General features: G+C 45.8%; 2 protein-coding genes across 6 annotated transcripts in view; one reads left to right on the top strand and one right to left on the bottom strand.

Moving 5' to 3' along the window:
• Positions 1–332: 332 nt before the first annotated feature.
• lft1 (lefty1) lies at positions 333–2,440 on the bottom strand. Its single transcript, XM_077016218.1, has 4 exons — positions 1,728–2,440; positions 1,329–1,572; positions 966–1,205; positions 333–854 (listed from the first exon to the last, which is right to left on the bottom strand). Exons 1-4 carry the CDS (start codon positions 1,993–1,995, stop codon positions 536–538), a joined length of 1,071 nt encoding a protein of 356 aa, XP_076872333.1. The 5' UTR covers positions 1,996–2,440; the 3' UTR covers positions 333–535.
• Positions 2,441–5,333: 2,893 nt separating this feature from the next.
• The window catches only part of cdc42bpab (CDC42 binding protein kinase alpha (DMPK-like) b), a 50,764-nt gene continuing 38,087 nt past the window's right edge, over positions 5,334–18,010 (top strand). For 2 of the 5 annotated variants that reach the window (XM_077017485.1, XM_077017484.1), the window contains exon 1: positions 5,334–6,423. In XM_077017485.1, coding sequence (XP_076873600.1) covers positions 6,246–6,423 — 178 coding nt within the window. In that variant the 5' untranslated portion in view covers positions 5,334–6,245. The remainder of the gene's footprint in view (positions 6,424–18,010) is intronic. The other 3 variants (XM_077017482.1, XM_077017481.1, XM_077017483.1) reach the window with 2 other exon arrangements.

Genomic DNA, 18,010 nt, shown 5'->3' with positions numbered 1-18,010 from the left:
GTGAAAACTACCCAGGTTGAAAAAACGTATATAAGCTGCATATAATTTGCATAAAAAAGAAAACTAGTTTAGATTGCATGTTAAACCCGGAAAATGTGTATTTGTCTGTTTTGGAAATAGTAGTGTTGTACGGAGTTGTGACCGACAATGCAAAACGGAGCAAACAAAACTATAATTGGTTTGTGTGCTGAAGTCTGCGGCGTGTGTGTGATTTATCTGACCACCCTGACTGCAAACACTAGAATACCCAAAGAGTTCAGAGTAACGGTGCAGCAGAGATACACTCAGTGAAAAATACTTTATATAGCCAACACAGTCAAATGCGCAACAAATCCATGATATTTACAACTCAAAATATACATTTTGAAAATGAATGTCAAAAATATATGCCACGTTTCATGAAACCAATAAACAATCTATATACAAACTTAGTGAAAGTGCTCAATGTATTTAGCCGGAATGAAGATCTTTCCGTACACCCTGCCTACAATCGTCTGGTTTTAAGTACTGTGCGTTTCGACGTTTTGACTTCAGTTCAGACAACTGAAATATTGTCCATAGTGCAGCCGCACTTCTCTACTATCATATTAGGGAATTCGGCCACTTCTATTTCGGTGTAATCTCCTTTCTTGACTAGATACATCATGGGCAGCGGCGCACTCTCCACCACGGCGCACTTCCTCTCCCCGTAGCCGTAACCCCGCTTGGGCTGCTTGCAGCCCCCGGTACACCTGAAGGCTTGATACCCGGCCGGCTCAATGATCCAGTACTGCGTCCAGGTGAGGGTCCGGAAGTTTATAAAGTGTTCTTCCCGACAACACATGTTTTTGTTTATTTCACAGTCACCATTCGACCTAAAGGTGGAAAAACAGAGAACAATTGCATTAACATGTACAACAAATACACTTGTTTTGTTTTCTATAGCCCATGCATAAACATTATCCGGACAAAATGTTCACACTTACCCAAATTCGTCAAAGTTGAGTGTGTAAAGGACGAGCTCGGGCTTCCCCAGGGTGTTGTCGCCGTGGTCTTGGGTTGTGAAGTGCACACTTTTGGCCATCTCAGCCGCGTAACTGCCCAGTCTCTCGCCCTCGATCCACACCTCCAGGTGCATGGGTCTGTCCTTTTGAGTCTTCGACCAGTAGTGCACAGCTTGGGTGACATCAAAGCTCTTCCATCCAGTTTCATGAATAGGAATTAACCTGCGGAGATAATTGATGTGACAATTAGACTGGATCGCTTTTAGAAATGACGAGAGTGGCGATCAGCAAAGTGATTACCATAATGAGGAAATCATATCGACTCCGTCTGTGGACTTAACGCACCTTGAGTCAACAAGTGACGTTCGGTTCGACCCGTTTTCTTGGACGTCCACCCAGTAGATGCTGACGCGGGCGTTGTTCACGGGTCTTTGCCCTTTTCTCTCCGGCACGGAGCGCTTATATGGGGCTTTTTTGTATAGCTTCAGCTCGGCCATGGTCACTTCACTGTTCTCCGGGATCCTTGAATCCATCTCAAACACCACTCCTTGACGTGTGGTGTCAGAGTAAACAAAATCCCCAGAAATATCTAAAAGAAAGTCAAAGAATTAAAAAAGGCACTTTTTTAAGCGTTTCCAACAAATGCAGGGAAATGTGGTGTTGCGTGAACGCTGCATAGTCCGCATCCAGAAACAGTGCGGCAATGCACTGAGTAATGAGTAATAATGAGTAATATGAGCTTACCTGCATTACCAGGGATGCCCCGAAGTATCCCCGCCAAACTCGGAACGGACCGACGTCTCCTCTTGTTGTGAAGTTTCAGCATAGATAAGTATTTGTTCTTGACATGCGCGGGGACCACGAGGTTCTCCAAATCCCTTTTTTGAATTCTTGGAACTTCGTCGAGTCCCAGTCTCTCGAGCATGATGTCCTTCATGTCCTCGTGGGTGAAACCCTTTACCAACGCAAGAAATACCAGGCCGAGGAGGCACGAGACGGTAAGCGAAGCCATCGCAATGAGAAAGTAGAAAGTTGAAGGATGTGAAGTTGTCCTGTTCACACAGTAAAATGTTGTCGCTTTGACAGACACTCGTCCTTATATGCCCGCGCGACCCCCGACCATTCGCACGTTGACAAGGGGGTGGCGACACAAACGAGAGGTGTGTGACATGAGAGCTACTTCGTAGGAGACAAAATGCTCAATTCAAGATGAATCAAACTTGTCATCAATATAATGAAAAACAGACTTTTCTATTTTACTAACATTTTATAAACAGCCTATAAGTTATATTAAGTAGCAACTATAAGTAATTCTATGTAACATAATCAGTTCCCTTTATTCCCAAAGGTCTTTCTCGACCTTTTTTGACTGCACAGAATTTAAAGGAACATCTAAAAATAATGAACTTACAAGATACATCTAAAACCATAACATATAATGAACTTTTTTCTGTCATAAAAAGCCCAAGTACAAAAAATATGGAAAACATCCAAACAATTTTGTCTTTAGCTTTCATGAACTAGGGATTATTGGAATATGTGAGTCCCCAAAAGTCCATCCCAACACTGTAATTCATAACATGCTGTCCTTCCATTACATAAGGAATTAACATTTCAACATTTTATTTAAGGTGTTGCTTGCAAAGTGTGCACATATATTTGTGTATTTCTGCAGTACCATGGTGCTCCTGGCTGGTTATTAAGTCTTTAGCCCCAGTGAGGAGACGGGTACGTCCCCTCTCATCCGCATGCATGCGTGTTGCTGTCCTGCTTTTGTTCGTCATGTGTACATTCCCCCAGACACTGTAAAACATTCCCAGTCTGGCCAAGTGTCTAAAGGCACGGCTATCTCATCTCTTGTGTCTGTCGGCCTTTTTGTTCCATATTTATCCACAATGCACATCACCGCTGGACGAGACTTGGAAGGAAGTTGGGGCAATCAGATGTTTATTCCAAGATTACCACCCCTGCTTCTGCAACCCCAGATTAAAATTATTAGTCAAACAGACAGTTAATCCAGGGAGGTCAGTGGATGTGGATTGGGGAGCTCTTCACAGGTTGGTGACCATCTGATTCCATTGCCAAATTTGCCATGCCTTGTTTGGTCACACCAGCATAAGAAGAGGAGACCCAGGAGCAGAGCAGCCGCTGTCTGAGTTTGTGTATTGGTCCTGTGTTTGCCCCGAGATGTCAGACGGACTGAAGGAGCTCACAGGAAAGGTCTGCTGAATGGAACACAATGTAGAGCTGAGCTAACATGCTGACTGTGTCTACAGGAGGAATCACTCTACAGAATCACTCTCATATCTGTTCTATGAGAGAAGTAGTTTGGCCAAGATGACAGACCCTTTTGTTCATATTTGCTAACAACAACAGACTATTATGTACAAAATTAATGTAACGTCTCTACAAGGGGAATCTCTCCCATATCTGCTCTATAGAAGGAGTGGTTTGGCTAAGATGACATACCCTATTTACTTCGAGCAACAGACTTTTATATACAAAAAATAATATGATGGCATTTTAAAAGATACTTAAGAGTCATACCCAGCTATGCCTCATGCCTGAAACACTGGTCTATTTGAACAATAACAACAAATGACTGATCTAGTAAAAACAATGGAATGTCCTAGGTATTTCCTATAGTTAACATTTAAACAAACACATTAGGCTTATATTGGAAAATCTTTTAATGAAGTTCCATTAAGATTTGTAGCAGTGCCTTGTGACAATACACCGATATCCACCCTAAATCCCAGCTTCGCACTCGTCTGTTCTGTACAATACACACGAAGCACACATCGGAAAATCAGAGGGCTGAAGCCTCTTGTGAAGTGTCAGTCCTCTCCCCTTCCCATGTCAATTATCTAGAGCCCCTTTGGTCAATACAGGCGAATTCTAATTCTCGCGGATGCCATAGCCCTTAATCAAAGGACAGAGAGAATGTCCAATCAACAAAACGCGTGCTAATTAACACCCAACTACTGCATAAGAAAGGGCGTCCTATTTACACGGATCCCGCCTCATAAAACAACAAACAATAGTAGCCCACCACAGGTGCGGATAACGAGGCAACATACAAACGCACCTTCTTTCTTTCGCTGACCGAGACAATTATTAGAAAACAAACAAACGGGGTCCCATTTTAAATCAGCCATTTTAAATCGACAACGCAAACCGTTCGACTGGATTAAGGACGCCAGATTTAGCCTACAGCAAGATATTTTAAACAGACTTGCAGATCAATAACTAAATGTTACCTAAATGTTACCCCCAGTCCTTCCGGAGTCTTATCTTACATCAAATATTTTGACATGAAAGAAAGGTTTAGCACCTTATTAGTCATGGTGTGACTCTTGGCAGATAGAAATTTGTCTAAATGCCGCGATTTGAGGCAGACTTAAGTTTTAATGGGAGGGTTCCTCTGGTCACACCGTACACCTCAAAGGCTTCAAGGCGTGATAAGCCTCTGCGTTAATATGAATAACTCTGTGGGGGTGCGGACTGTTAACGGTGGGTTATTAGGCTCCAAGTAACAACTTATTGAAAGGGTTTAGTATAAAAATCAAAAGTCATAAAGTTGTAAAAGTCATAACTCCGGCTGTAATAATAAAAAGGGCCGTTGAATCTGAAAATTATCTGCTTAATATATTTTAGTTAAGGTAGAGACGTTTGAACAAAGCAAAACACTAAAACGTTAGATAAAGGCAAATAAGAAATATCAAATTAAAGACAAATAAAAACGATTTCTTTGATAAATATAAAAAGGCTTACGCAGTACTGTACGTAACCTCACGTACAGTACGTGCAGTGTACAGTCAACATTACGACACTAGGTGGCGTAAGTGTACATTTATTGTGGAAATAAACTACGGAATGTAAGTATAAGGACAAGATCTGGTTTTGTGTTAGAATTTATAAATCACAGCGCTAACTCCATGATGTTCAAACGAATGACCAAACATTTATTATTTTATATGTCAATTCTTAAATTAATGTTTAAGTGTTTACCTCTGAGTTATATAAGAAGAAATTACAAGAAATTATATAAAATTTTCATGACATCTGTATAGGCCTGTTTCAGTTAAAACGTGGTTTTCCAGTGCTGCTTCACGTATGCCACAATCAACTTAATTTTTAATTTTTAATTATTACACGAATATTCACACAATTCTCACTAGCTGCCACCTTTAGTTTGAATTTTCTTTACAAAAAAACGAAAAGCCTCACATCCGCATATCAATATCTCGCGCTGAGATAATTTACAAACATGAGATGGTTTATATAAACATGCGAGACACTGCTGAGAGTTTTCATCCCTGCCGCCTCCTTGTATGAGCCGAGGATTTTGTCAATGACGGATCCTTGCCTTCAGCAGCCGCAGTCACCATTCACATGATCTGCCCCTCCAACACCCCTGCACCCCCTGCAGCAGATGCTCTGACGGCGGAGTGTGACGGTCGCCATGATGAGCTCGGCTCGCGCCTGCAGCGCTCATCTACGGCAAGGAGACGCGGCCGCCGGTGCAGCAGGGACGCGCGGCGTTCACTGACATGCACAAGGTCGCGATTTCTTCCAATTCGCGGCAGAACTTTTGCTCCTCCGGCAATAAATCCCAAAAAAACCGTCAAGCGTTTATTCGCAATGAAGACGCGTCTCACCAAGCGCTGTAGTCGAGGCGAAACAGCATCCGTGGCTCATTTATGAAGACTGGGATTTTAAAGGAAAAAAGCCTCTGGCTCTCTCCTTCGCAGCACTGACAGAGGAGGGGCATACGTGCTTTTGTAGCATTGCAGATCCAGCGCTGATGCATGTTTTGCTACTGCGTTATTATGGATAAACACATGTACCAGCAACCAAGGTGGACGTTTTAGCGATTTCGTTGCAAGCGGTGATGTTCTTTGCAAAGGATCCGTGAGTAAAAGAAATACAGAAATAAAGGAAGTCTTGGTTCCGTCCAACCCACCGGCCAGGGCAGGGTCGGTCGCAGGCTAGCGAGTCTTCTTTAGTGCACCCAGGTTCGGAAAACCAAGGAAACGTGAGGCGATGTTATGTGTCACGTTAACCTTCAAGTCGTTATGCGTTTTTGGAGAGGCCGGCCATGACCGATCCGTTTTAGCTGGACAATAATTTTCCTGTCTTGAGCCTTTAAGTTTTTATGGCAAGAGCACGCGAGTGTGTGGCTGGCTGGTTTGTGTAGTCTGTGTATTTATACTGGAAATACACCTCCTCGCAACCTATTCATCAGCAAAGTTTGGAATCATGTCTGGGGAGGTTCGTTTGAGAAAACTGGAGAAACTCATTTTGGACGGGCCCTGTCAGTCGATCGGCCAGTGCCTGAGCGTGGAAACACTGCTGGATATTCTCGTCTGTCTTTATGATGAGTGCAGTAATTCGCCTCTCAGAAGAGAGAAGAATATTTTGGAATTCCTTGAGTGGGGTAAGATGTTTTAAATACACCTTTGTGTATGTTGCATTGCGGTTTTGTAGCTTAAATGTCGGTTCTCTTTCATCTTTAATAGTTCTCTACGGGAGTTTCGCGTTCATTTCGACACGTATCGTTTCCCCTGTCAACAATCGAATGGTTCACTGCTTAAAGTTAACAGTCCAGGTGAATCGACACGTTCGTTGTCGTTGGCTGAGATACGTCTACTTCCACAATAACACATTGACTAACATCAGGAATCTCAGGCAACACGAATACTGTCTTGGATGTGAAGAAAAAAGTCAAAGATGACATCATGGCCGGACTGGTTTGTGCACGAATCTGGAATGCGCCCGTCTCACAATAATCACGCGCACTCTTCTATGTGCGATACTGCGGGGAGGGTGTGTGTGTGTGTGTGTGTGTGTGTGTGTGTGTGTGTGTGTGTGGGGGGGGGGGGGGGGGGGTGTTAATCGGATCTGCCTTCATGTCCGTGTTTCCCCTTGATGAAGGCCGAAGTCCAAGTTGTAGTCAGAGGTATATCTCTCTATTTGAGCTAGTTTGTCTGAGCACAGTTGGCCTGTTTTGAATGACTTGTTGCGTTTGTGAAGTATACTTTAGAAGTACTCAATTACTCGTTCTGGCCTTCCCCTGTCACTTACTGAGGAGAATTAACATTCATTGTCTAATTGTATAGTCATCTGTTGGCGCTGGTGTCATCTGTCTGCTATGCTTAAGCTCTAAGGTTTAGCCATAGCAGTGTTGGTTTGTGGTTTTGGACACATTTGAGGGAAACTCAGAATGATGAGCAGAGATCACCTTGTCTTTGGAATTGACCTCATTCTCGGTAGTTAGGAACAGCAACCTGTCAACCATTAGTCACTACAGAAATGCTATTCAGATAAACAGGTTTTTACGGTCTCACCTAATGTCAAGCTTGAATAAGCTGCATGAAACCAAACCTTTGGCCAGCTAGGTCTAGACCACTTCAACAGGAAGACCACTCTTCAGACTCCACAAATGGATTTACTCACAAATTAATAAATCTACAATAATAAAAAGTGTGAAGCACTCGAGCAGCCAATGAGCCGCTGCCTCCTGGTTGATTGGCCAATCCGCCGCTTCCCGAAGGCGGTGCTGCCTGGGCATGTTGAAGAGCCACAATGGAATCAGGCCTGCTGTGTAGGGTAGGGCGCATGTGGTAACCATGCATAAGGCCTACAGATACATGAGGTAACACATAACACTTGAGACAGATCTCCACCTCCATACATCCTTCTGTTATATGTGAGACAGGGGAGTGCAAGTGTGCATGTGGGCGTGAGAGAGGTGTGTGTGTGTATGTATATATGTTCTTGTGAGAGAGAAAGAGAAACGTGTGTGTGTGTGTGTGTTTGCATGCATGCTTGTGTGTGTGTGTGTGTGTGTGTGTGTGTACCCTTTTCCTGTGGGGGGGCTCAGCAGGGCAGTCTTAGGAAGCAGCGCAGGGTCACCGGACATGTTGATGATGTCAGAGAGGGAAACGGTTGTGCATTGTGTTTGTCCTCTTTGTATGACTATTTAAAGAGCCACCCGGTGGATCCTTTACTCATGAGGTCTATACATGTACGCGCGCGCACACACACACACACACACACACACACACACACACACACACACACACACACACACACATTCAGGCGCTCCAGACGGCTGTGACTCTGCTGATGCATGCATGGCTTTGGATCTTCAGAAACGACCTGCAGTCTCTGCTCTCAGCACGACCTTGCCAGGAACCCTCACGTCCTGTCTCTCTACAGCACACATGCACGCATTTACTTCCTTAACGTTGAACGTATCCGGCTCTAGGAGAAGGAAGGAGATCAGTTTGGGTTTTTAGTCATGGAAAACCCAACTGTTCCGCTGGGTTTTCCTTACTGGATGTCCTACTACACCAATCTGTCAGTCCTTCTGATGGACGCAGCCTGCTGGGATCAGAGCCCCAGCCTGCCCAGACTCCAGCCTGCCCAGACTCCAGCCTGACCAGACTCCATCCAGACATGTTCCTCTGTCTTCTTCCCTGTTCTCCTCTCCTCTTCTCTAAAACACCGCTGCTCAGCATACTGTTGTGGTAATCATGGCATTCGCCTTTGCAGTACTGACATTGAAGAAGGCTCTAAATTAACCTGCTAACCAAACCCTTATAATACGTATTGTTCGACACCATCGCCCTAAGCAATTTCAGACATTCCAGTGATGTTCATTGGGTGTTTTAATGAATTGTGTCTCATGAGTCATCCAATGTAAAATAATTATGGCTGTTCCATAGCCATCTTATGTGAAGGTGTCCATTGATGTGTCTGCCCAGCATGTATGTGTTTGTGTTTGTATAACTGCACTAGAGACTCTCCCAGGATATATTTGTGGGATATTTGTTTGTGTTTGTATCATGCATCTCTAACCCAGAGTGAACACATAAGGAGTAGCACTAGATACACTAGGCGCGTGTCTGGGGCCTGCTACGTGTATATGTGGGTAGCACAGAGACTTGAACAGTTCTCCTCAGGTCTCTGCAGCCAGGGTGTTGAGACCATCACCATTAGAACTGAATTCACATGCAGGCTGTGCAGTGCTGCCCTCTAGAACGTTAAAAACTGAGAAGTTTGAGGCCGTGTCTAAACAGCAGCTGGAGAACGATCCATTCACATTTCACTGCCTTCACATTTCACTGCATTCTCACTGGCCAGACAAAGCTGGATGACTGACCCACTGCCATCTTTTTTTTTTGTTCTAATTATTATTTCACTTGTGAAAGACTGAATTCATGCAGGCTGCCATGACTATAAACTGAGCTGGATCTGCAGCCAACTGGCAACAGTGCATCTCTCTCTCTCTTTTTTTTCCACACCCTCTTCGTTCGTTTTCCCTTGACTGAGTCTGCCTTGGAAGCAGTGTGAGAATAACATGTGTTTGAACCATTACTGAGCAGATTTCTTCTCAGTTCTGTGGTGTTGTGTAACAGCAGGGTTTGGTGTGCTATGTTTCTGTGCCTAAGTCACCAGGTACCAGGACACGCGGCGGTGGTGTTTTGGGGCCCTTGGAGTGTGTCACGGGTGAAGCATGGCTGACGTCCGCTTGGTGCTCTGCTGTGTGTGGGAAGGGCGCAGTGCAGAGTAATTGTGTGTGTGTGTGTGTGTGTGTGTGAGTGTGCGTGTACATTTAGAACTGTCTGTATATCTGTCCATTTTTTTGAGTTCTCTCTTTGTGGATGTTTCTGGTCTTCCCCTCTGTGGGCTGAGTCAGGCACATGGCGATAAGCCCCGCCCCTCCGCCGATGCTGACTCACTGGACCATCTGCATGTACTGTAGAATCAGCCGCCCTGGACTGTGCTCTTATCTGATTGGTCTAAACCGTGTGAGTGCGTGCATGTGTGTGTGTGTGTGTTTGCAGCATATAGCGCTCTTTTTCTCATGCTTTCGTCTTAACCCCTACCCTACCCTAACCCTACCCTACCCTAATTCTAACCCCTGTCCCTCAGGTCAGAGTTCTTGCTCAACACAGATAAGATGTGACCCGATTATGGCTGATGGTTGACTTCAGCACATTTGGTTTAGCCATTACAACATGCTGCTATCAGAAACAGAGGCTAGATAACAGAATGTTGGACAGTTGATCAGTTTATTCATAAAAGTGACCCAGCTGAAGGCCAGTCAGTATGTGGAGAGTCTTTGCTGTTGTCTTTATTATGATACAACTCTTAACAACCCTACTGTGCCAAGGGTCTGACCAAGCCAAACTGAAAACACGGTGAGGTGACTCAAGGCTTTGTCAAGGTTGTGTCTCTCTAAACATCTGCATTTACCTGCCTCAGTGTGCTTCCCGAGGCTGTATCAACCGGAATTAGGGCTTGGGTGACCATGGGACTCCATCAACCAGGATTAGGGCGTGGGTGACCATGGGGACTCCATCAACTGGGATTAGGGCGTGGGTGACCATTAGACTCCATCAACTGGGATTAGGGCGTGGGTGACCATGGGACTCCATCAACTGGGATTAGGGCGTGGGTGACAATTAGACTCAAATCAAATCAAATATATTTGTATAGCGCTTTTCACAACACATGTTGTCACAAAGCGCTTTACAGGATTTACAAGGTTAACAATACTATGGGTCCAAATCCCTAATGAGCAAGCCAAAGGCGACAGTGGCAAGGAAAAACTCCCTAGATCAGGCGTACTCAACTAAATTTGTCCGCGGTCCAATTTTGGCAGATACCTGTGACCTGAGGTCCGGTGCGGCAGGGGTTGGGGAACGTAAGTTGTTGAGTGGGGGGGGGGGTTGGCGAACGTAAGTTGTTGAGCGGGGGAGGGGGGGGTGTGGTGGCGAGCGGCGGGTGGCGAACGTAAGTTGTTGAGCGGGGGTGGCGAACGTAACACTCGTGACGGAGTGTTTTTTTAATAGCCCTGAAATAAATGCTCCGGTTTTGTTTTGGTCCATATCCAGTTAATCAGGAATGAGATTGGGTCCGGACAGGACTGCGTTCGGGTCCGGATCTGGACAGTTGAGTACCCCTGCCCTAGATGGTGGGGAATAGGAAGAAACCTTGGGAGTACCAAGACTCAAAAGGGAACCCATCCTCCATTGGGCGTCCCGTTAACACACAAATTACACAAAAACAAATTATACAGGCGAATACACAAGTATTCCATCAACTGGGATTAGGGCGTGGGTGACCACGGGACTCCATCAATTGGGATTAGGGCATGGGTGACGATGGGACTCAATCAACTGGGATTAGGGTGTGGGTGACCATGGGTCTCCATCAACCCGGACTAGGGCATGGGTGACCATGGGACTCCATCAACCGGGACTATGGCGTGGGTGACCACGGGACTCCATCAACCGGGACTATGGCGTGGGTGACCACGGGACTCCAGGAGGTCCGTGTCGCTGGCCATGAGAATGATTCACTACCCGTGACTCCAGCACTGCTCAGATCTCCCCAAGCACAGCTCTGGTCTTCAGAATTACTCACTGAAGATAAGTTGCTCATTACCCACCCTTCACCCACACCCCTCATGAAAATGACAAAACTGCTTCACACTTCAGTGATTTTTATGCCTCAGGTCCAGCAGGGCAAAGATTCTCATACTGGCCGTAAGCAGTGTCTGTGAGCAGTTTGCTGATTTTAACATAATTGCCTTTACTGTGATGCAGCCTCACAGTGACAGAAGTTTCACAGTCTAGAGAGCTATGATGTAAATACAATTAAATCCAATTATTTCCCACTCCTAGTCTTTGGAGACACATGTTGTAGAGCTGTAGTCAAAGTGTGTGGTGATGCAGTGACTTTTCTATTGGCCTAACGTGCTGGTTATGTCTGTTGTGATCCAACCCAGCATTCCTGAGGATTCTCCAGCGTAGTTGTGAAACGGCACTTCTGCAGTATCCCTCGTATCCTGCTGAAACTTGTGGTGAAACGAGTGTGTACTGGGTTGTGAATATACCGTAGACTGTTTTAATGGCTACTGCAGCATTAGTTAGTAATATAATTGCTTACATTTTCATTTTTTGTTGTGTTTTTAACACCTAAACTAATGTAAACTGATGAATATTTTATCATTACTGACAAATCACATATTCATATAGTTGAATGGAGTTCATACCAAAATCATTCATCCATCCATTCATCTATTTACAACTGCTTATCTGGGTCTGGGTCGCGAGGGCCTAAGCAAAGAGGCCCAGGTTTCCTTCTCCACGGCCACCTCTTCCAGCTTTTCTGGGGGGATACCGAGGCGTTCCCAGGACAGATATAATCTCTCCAGTGTGTCCTGGGTCTTCCCTGTGGTCTCCTCCCAGTTACACATGCCAAGAAAAGCCTCACCAGGGAGGTGTCCGGGGGCATCCGGACCAGATGTCCGAACCATTTCAACTTGCTCCTTTCTATATGGAGGAGCAGCGACCCTATTTCGTCTCTCCCGGATGACCTTATCTCTAAGGCAGAGCCTGGACACCCTATGGAGGAAATGCATTTCAACTGCTTGTATTCGCAATCTCGTTCTTTTGGTCACTTGCTTGTGACCATAGGTGAGAGTCAGAACGTAGATTGACCAATAAATCGAGAGCTTTGCCTTTTGGCTCAACTCTCTCTTCATCACAATGGTCCAGCACAGTGTCCGCAACACTGCAGATGCCGCATCGATCCGCCTGTCAACCGCCCGTTCCTGTAACGTGGGAGTACTGGGAGGTACTCACCGCGTATAGTGATAGAAGAAAGGTGGATCCAAGTGCCGTTTAACAGCACAACAGCGTTTGTCAGAACAGAACGCGAGTGTGAGAGTTAAAACACGAAACACAACCCAAATGAATAAACGAAAGCAACGCGGAAAAGTCAACGTGAGAAAATAAAAGGAAAGTCGTGGAAGCACGGTAAAACGATAAACAAAACCCAACGCGGAAAACTCAACGCGTGAAAAAATAAAGCTCAACCGTAAGGAGACGGGAGAAACAAACAAAACAACAAACGAAACTTAAACAGCGCAGACACAGGCAACGTGAAAACGAAACTAAAGATGCCAGAGAAGGTGGCTGGCCAGCAGGCAGAAAAACGCCGCAGCAAAACAAAACCCCTTCCTAAAATATAAAGTCAGAATAAAGACAGGAAGAAAAAAAACAGATTTGGGAAAACTTGAGGTAGGTCAGAGTGACGCAGGAGATAGAATCTCGAAGAAGAGAAGGAGAGACAGAGAGAGAGCGGCGACGAGACACCTTGTAACTTGGAGAGTGCAACTTCGGGGAATGAAGGAGCAGGCTGATAGCGCGAGGGCAAAACCGAACGAATCAGCAATGATCCGTTTCCCACAGCTTCCTTAAGAAGGCTTCAGACAGCTGAAACAGATCATTGCTGATTACGCTCCGCAAGTCTAGGACTGACTCGGGTGCCCCTCCTGGTGGTGGAGGGAGTGGCATCCGAGCCAGCCCTGACAGTTCCATCCTTCCCTCACTCATGAACAAGGACCTGAGATACTTGAACTCCACTGAGGCCAAAATCATGCAGTGAAACCAAATGGCTACTACCAGAAATGTAGCTGTACAATGTGGTGGGGCCCTGTCCAGGATGTGTCCCTGGGGTCCAGACAGGGTTCTGTCCTGGATGTGTCCCTGGGGCCCAGGTGGGGTCCTGTCCTGGATGTGTCCCTGGGGGCCAGGTGGGGTCCTGTCCTGGATGTGTCTCTGGTGCCCAGGTGGGGTCCTGTCCTGGATGTGTCCCTGGTGCCCAGGTCGGGTCCTGTCCTGGATGAGTCCCTGGGGCCCAGACGAGGTTCTGTCCTGGATGTGTCCCTGGGGCCCAGGTGGGGACCTGTCCTGGATGTGTCTCTGGTGCCCAGGTGGGGTCTTGTCCTGGATGTGTCCCTGGGGCCCAGGTGGGGTCCTGTCCTGGATGTGTCTCTGGGGGCCACATGGGGTCCTGTCCTGCATGTGTCTCTGGGGCCTAGGTGGCATCCTGTCCTGGATGTCTCAGTGTGGCACATCCCATTCCTATTCCATAGGGTTCAATAATACGTTGGTCAATCCTTTGCAGCTAGAACAGCTTCAACTCTTCTGGGAAGGCTGTCCACAAGGTTTAGAAGTGTGTTTATGGGGATTTTTGACCATTCTTCCAGAAGTGCATTTGTGAGGTCACATACTGATGTTGGACGAGAAGGCCTGGCTCTTAGTCAGTCAGGCTCATCCACACCAGACTCTGCCATCCATGTTTTTATGGATCTTGCTTTGTGCACTGGTGCACAGTCATGTTGGAAGAGGATGGGGCCAGCTTCAAACTTCCCACAAAGTTGGGAGCATGGAATTGTCCAAAATGCCTTGGTATGCTGAAGCATTCAGAGTTCCTTTCACTGGAAGTGGTGCAATGCAGTCAGACAAGTACTGTTCTCCAGGCAGCAGCCAAACCCAGACTCGTCCATCAGATTGCCAGATGGAGAAGTGCGATTCGTCACTCCAGTAAACGGGCCTCCACTGCTCTAGTCCAGTGGCGGCGTGCTTTACACCACTGTTCTTGAGCTAATCTGAAGGCCACATGAAGTTTTGATGTCTGTAGTGATCGACTCTGCAGAAAGTTGGCGACCACTTTGCACTATGAGCATTTCTTTCACAAATGTTAGTAAAAACTCTGTGTCTGTGTGCCATATTTTTGTCAATTGTGATTTTTCACCACGATCGAAATTTGTCCTCTGCTTTTTAACCCATCTGTGCAGTTAGAACACACACACACACACTAGTGATTACTAGGGGGCTGTGGATCACACGTGCCCAGAGCGGTGGGCAGCCCGGCGCCCGGGGAGCAGTTGGGGTTAGGTGCCTTGCTCAAGGGTACCTCAGTCATGGCCTCAGATCTGGGAATCAAACCCACGACCCTCCGGTCACAAGGCCAGTTCCCTACCACCAGGCCATTACTGCCCCTCAATCAGAATCACCCAGAATCACCCTCTGCATGCCTAGGTGATTAATTGGCCATATAAGTGATGGAACATCCGATTCTGGTGATTTGGATGGGCGAGCGAATACTTTCGGCAATATAGTGGATGTTGTTATGCCATTTGAAACTATGTAATAAATAAAAATAGCATGCAGTGATAGAAGTGTGGTATGATAAATCTGTCCCCTTTATGAGGTTGTGATGCAAGGTAGGTGCAGGCTAGATGGCTTTGGTCAGTGTGCAGTATCATGAGTTAAAGACCTGTCTGATTGTCCTATCAGGATCAGAGAGGGGTCGTCTCGTAGTGTGAGTGTGGGTCTGGACAGCTGCAGGGAGGACAAGGTCAAAACTGCAGAGAGATGCTCGATTCTTCAGGGAGGAGGAGGGAGGGGATGGAGAGGTTGAAAGGGGGGGGGGGGAGGGGTTGAGAGGGGGAGGGTAAGTGAAGCCTCTGAGAGAGCGTCTGCATTATTCATGCAGTGAAAGGAAACGCATCAGCACACTTATGCAGGCTGTAGCACTCCCCGTTTTCATGTAGCACACTTAATGACAATTCAGAACAAAGCTGGACCTAGCTGTATGCGTGTGTGCGTGTGTATGCATGTGTGTGTGCGTGCACGCTTGTGTGTGTGTGTATGTGTGTGTGTGTTTGCGAGCACATGTGTGTGCATGCGTGGACGCTCCACTCAAGTACTGAAACATCATGACTTTCTGCACTCCGCAGCCCCTCCCCCATCCTCTTTGATGTCTGTCACCTGACCAGGTGTTGTGCAGTGTCTCTGGTGCTTTTGGGGACCCAGGTCTTTTTCTAGGCCCTCCTGTGCATTCACCATGGGAACCGCCAGGACTTGTCTCTCCATAGTTCTCTGTTCTCCTGGTTTGAAGTGCCAGCCCGACACCTTTCTGCACGGTATAATTAGTACTGGTTTCCAGCCTAAGGGATTGGTTGTGGCCTAGAAAGTGTGTGCACTGGAAAACTGCAGAGGGTTGCGTGAGTGTGTGTGTGTGTGTGTGTGTGTGAGTGAGTGTGTGAGTGTGTGAGTGTGTGTGTGTGTGTGTGTGTGTGTGTGTGTGTATGTGTGTGTGTGTGTGTGTGCGTGTATGTATATATTTATTGTTCCTTAGCTTATTTTTATGCCTGTAAGCTATAATTGTGGTTGCTGTAGTATTGTCATGGATACCAGATGTGTGGTGGTCACGTCTCTTACTCAGCTTGTATGATGTTGGGGGGGAAAAACTGAGCGTTCGCATACGAGTTCCAAAAACATGAAATGTGGCCGTGTTAGGAATGATGGTCATAATGTGCAGCACTCATCTCTGAGAGATGTATGTTTCTCAACGGCAGGACGGCCCAGTTATGTTTTGGTCTAGAATGAACCCATGCAAAAATGTTTTAATACAGGGCTAATTTCTGTATTTTATCTCCTGCTAATAGATTAGAATGTAGATCACACATGTCTGACAGTGTCAAACCTACATACAGAAGCTGTAGTCATATGACGGTGGTGGTGTGGTGTAGACGACAGGAGTGATCAGGCCAACCTGAACATGGGAACATGGTAACCTGGGAAGGGAATTTTTCGAGCCTCAAGGTCTTCCTGTCCTCCATGCTAGCTCATTTACTCATCCGCTCCCAGACAACGAACACAGCTAAAGTTACATCTACTGTGGAGTGTTTGACTGGAGGGGATCTGCAGTGTGACCCTAGTACCAGGTGGGCTTCTGTGCATTGTTATGTGTGGAAGACATTCAGAGGTCTGCCACTAGCCTTCCATGTGACCCTCTCTGGGGTATAAGACCGATAATTCCTCTTCCCTGTCTGCTTGGCCCCAGCGGGCCCTGGCACACACTGGGACTCCACCTTGTTGAGATGTGACTGATGTTAGTCCCAGAATGTTAACTCTGTGTTCTCAGATCAGGGAGTCGCACTCATCCTCGTCAGTGTTCCTGCTGATTACAGAAGTGGCCCAAGTTCTTGAAGCTCTCTACATTCTTTCACAGTTTTTGCAAAGGTTGCGCAAAGCCGAAACTTGGGTGAGCGTCAGAGCTGACACACCCTTTGTGTTTTGTACGTCAACGTTGGTGTATGACCATTCCAGTACTGCAAGTGATGCTATATTAATTTCCATGACAACCAGAAAAAAACCTAAATCTAAATTACAAAACGCATGTTCTAGTTAGCAAAGTCAGGGAGACCGATATACAGCCAGGCACCCAGGACAAAGCCATGGACAGAGGAGAGATCTGGTTATTTCATCTCTTCCAGTGAATTCACTTTTTTGCCTTCACAAATTTGTCACAGAGGTTTTTCCATTTTTGACAACAAACATTTGAATCTTTATCCAGTTTCCTACAATTTGTCTCCATTAATTTCAAAGAATTTGAGAGACATTGTAGTCTTGTGTAACGCTTCTGTTATAAGCTCAGTGCTGGACAGTGGTTTATGATCACAGTGTTACAGTTTTAGTGCTGGACAGTGTTTTATAATCTCTGTATTACAGATGTAGTGCTGGGCAGTGTTTTATAATCTGTTTGTTACAGGTTTAGTGCTGGACAGTGGTTTATGATCACTGTGTTACAGACTTAGTGCTGGACAGTGTTTTATAATGTCTCTATTACAGATTTTGTGCTCGACAAGGTTTTATAATCTGTGTTAAATGCAGTACAGTTTTATAATCTCTGTGTTACATGTTTAGTGCTGCACAGGATTTTATAATCTCTGTGTTACAGGTATAATGCTGGACAGTGTCTTATAATCTCTGTGTTACAGGTTTAGTGCTGGACAGTGTTTTATAATCTGTGTGTTACAGGTTTAGTGCTGGACAGTGTCTTATAATTTGTGTGTTACAGGTTTAGTGCTGGACAGTGTTTTATAATCTGTGTGTTACAGGTTTAGTGCTGGACAGTGTTTTATAATCTGTTTGTTACAGGTTTAGTGCTGGACAGTGTTTTATAATCTGTGTGTTACAGGTTTAGTGCTGGACAGTGTTTTATAATCTGTGTGTTACAGGTTTAGTGCTGGACAGTGTTTTATAATCTCTGTGTTACAGGTTTAGTGCTGGACAGTGTTTTATAATCTGTGTGTTACAGGTTTAGTGCAGGACAGTGTTTTATAATCTCTGTGTTACAGGTTTAGTGCTGGA

The sequence above is a fragment of the Brachyhypopomus gauderio genome, chromosome 9 (assembly GCF_052324685.1).
Source record: "Brachyhypopomus gauderio isolate BG-103 chromosome 9, BGAUD_0.2, whole genome shotgun sequence".
In the NCBI taxonomy this organism is placed as follows: Eukaryota; Metazoa; Chordata; class Actinopteri; order Gymnotiformes; family Hypopomidae; genus Brachyhypopomus; species Brachyhypopomus gauderio.
The sequence above is the reverse complement of the archived record's forward strand: the minus strand, read 5'-3'. Positions and strand labels throughout refer to the sequence as shown.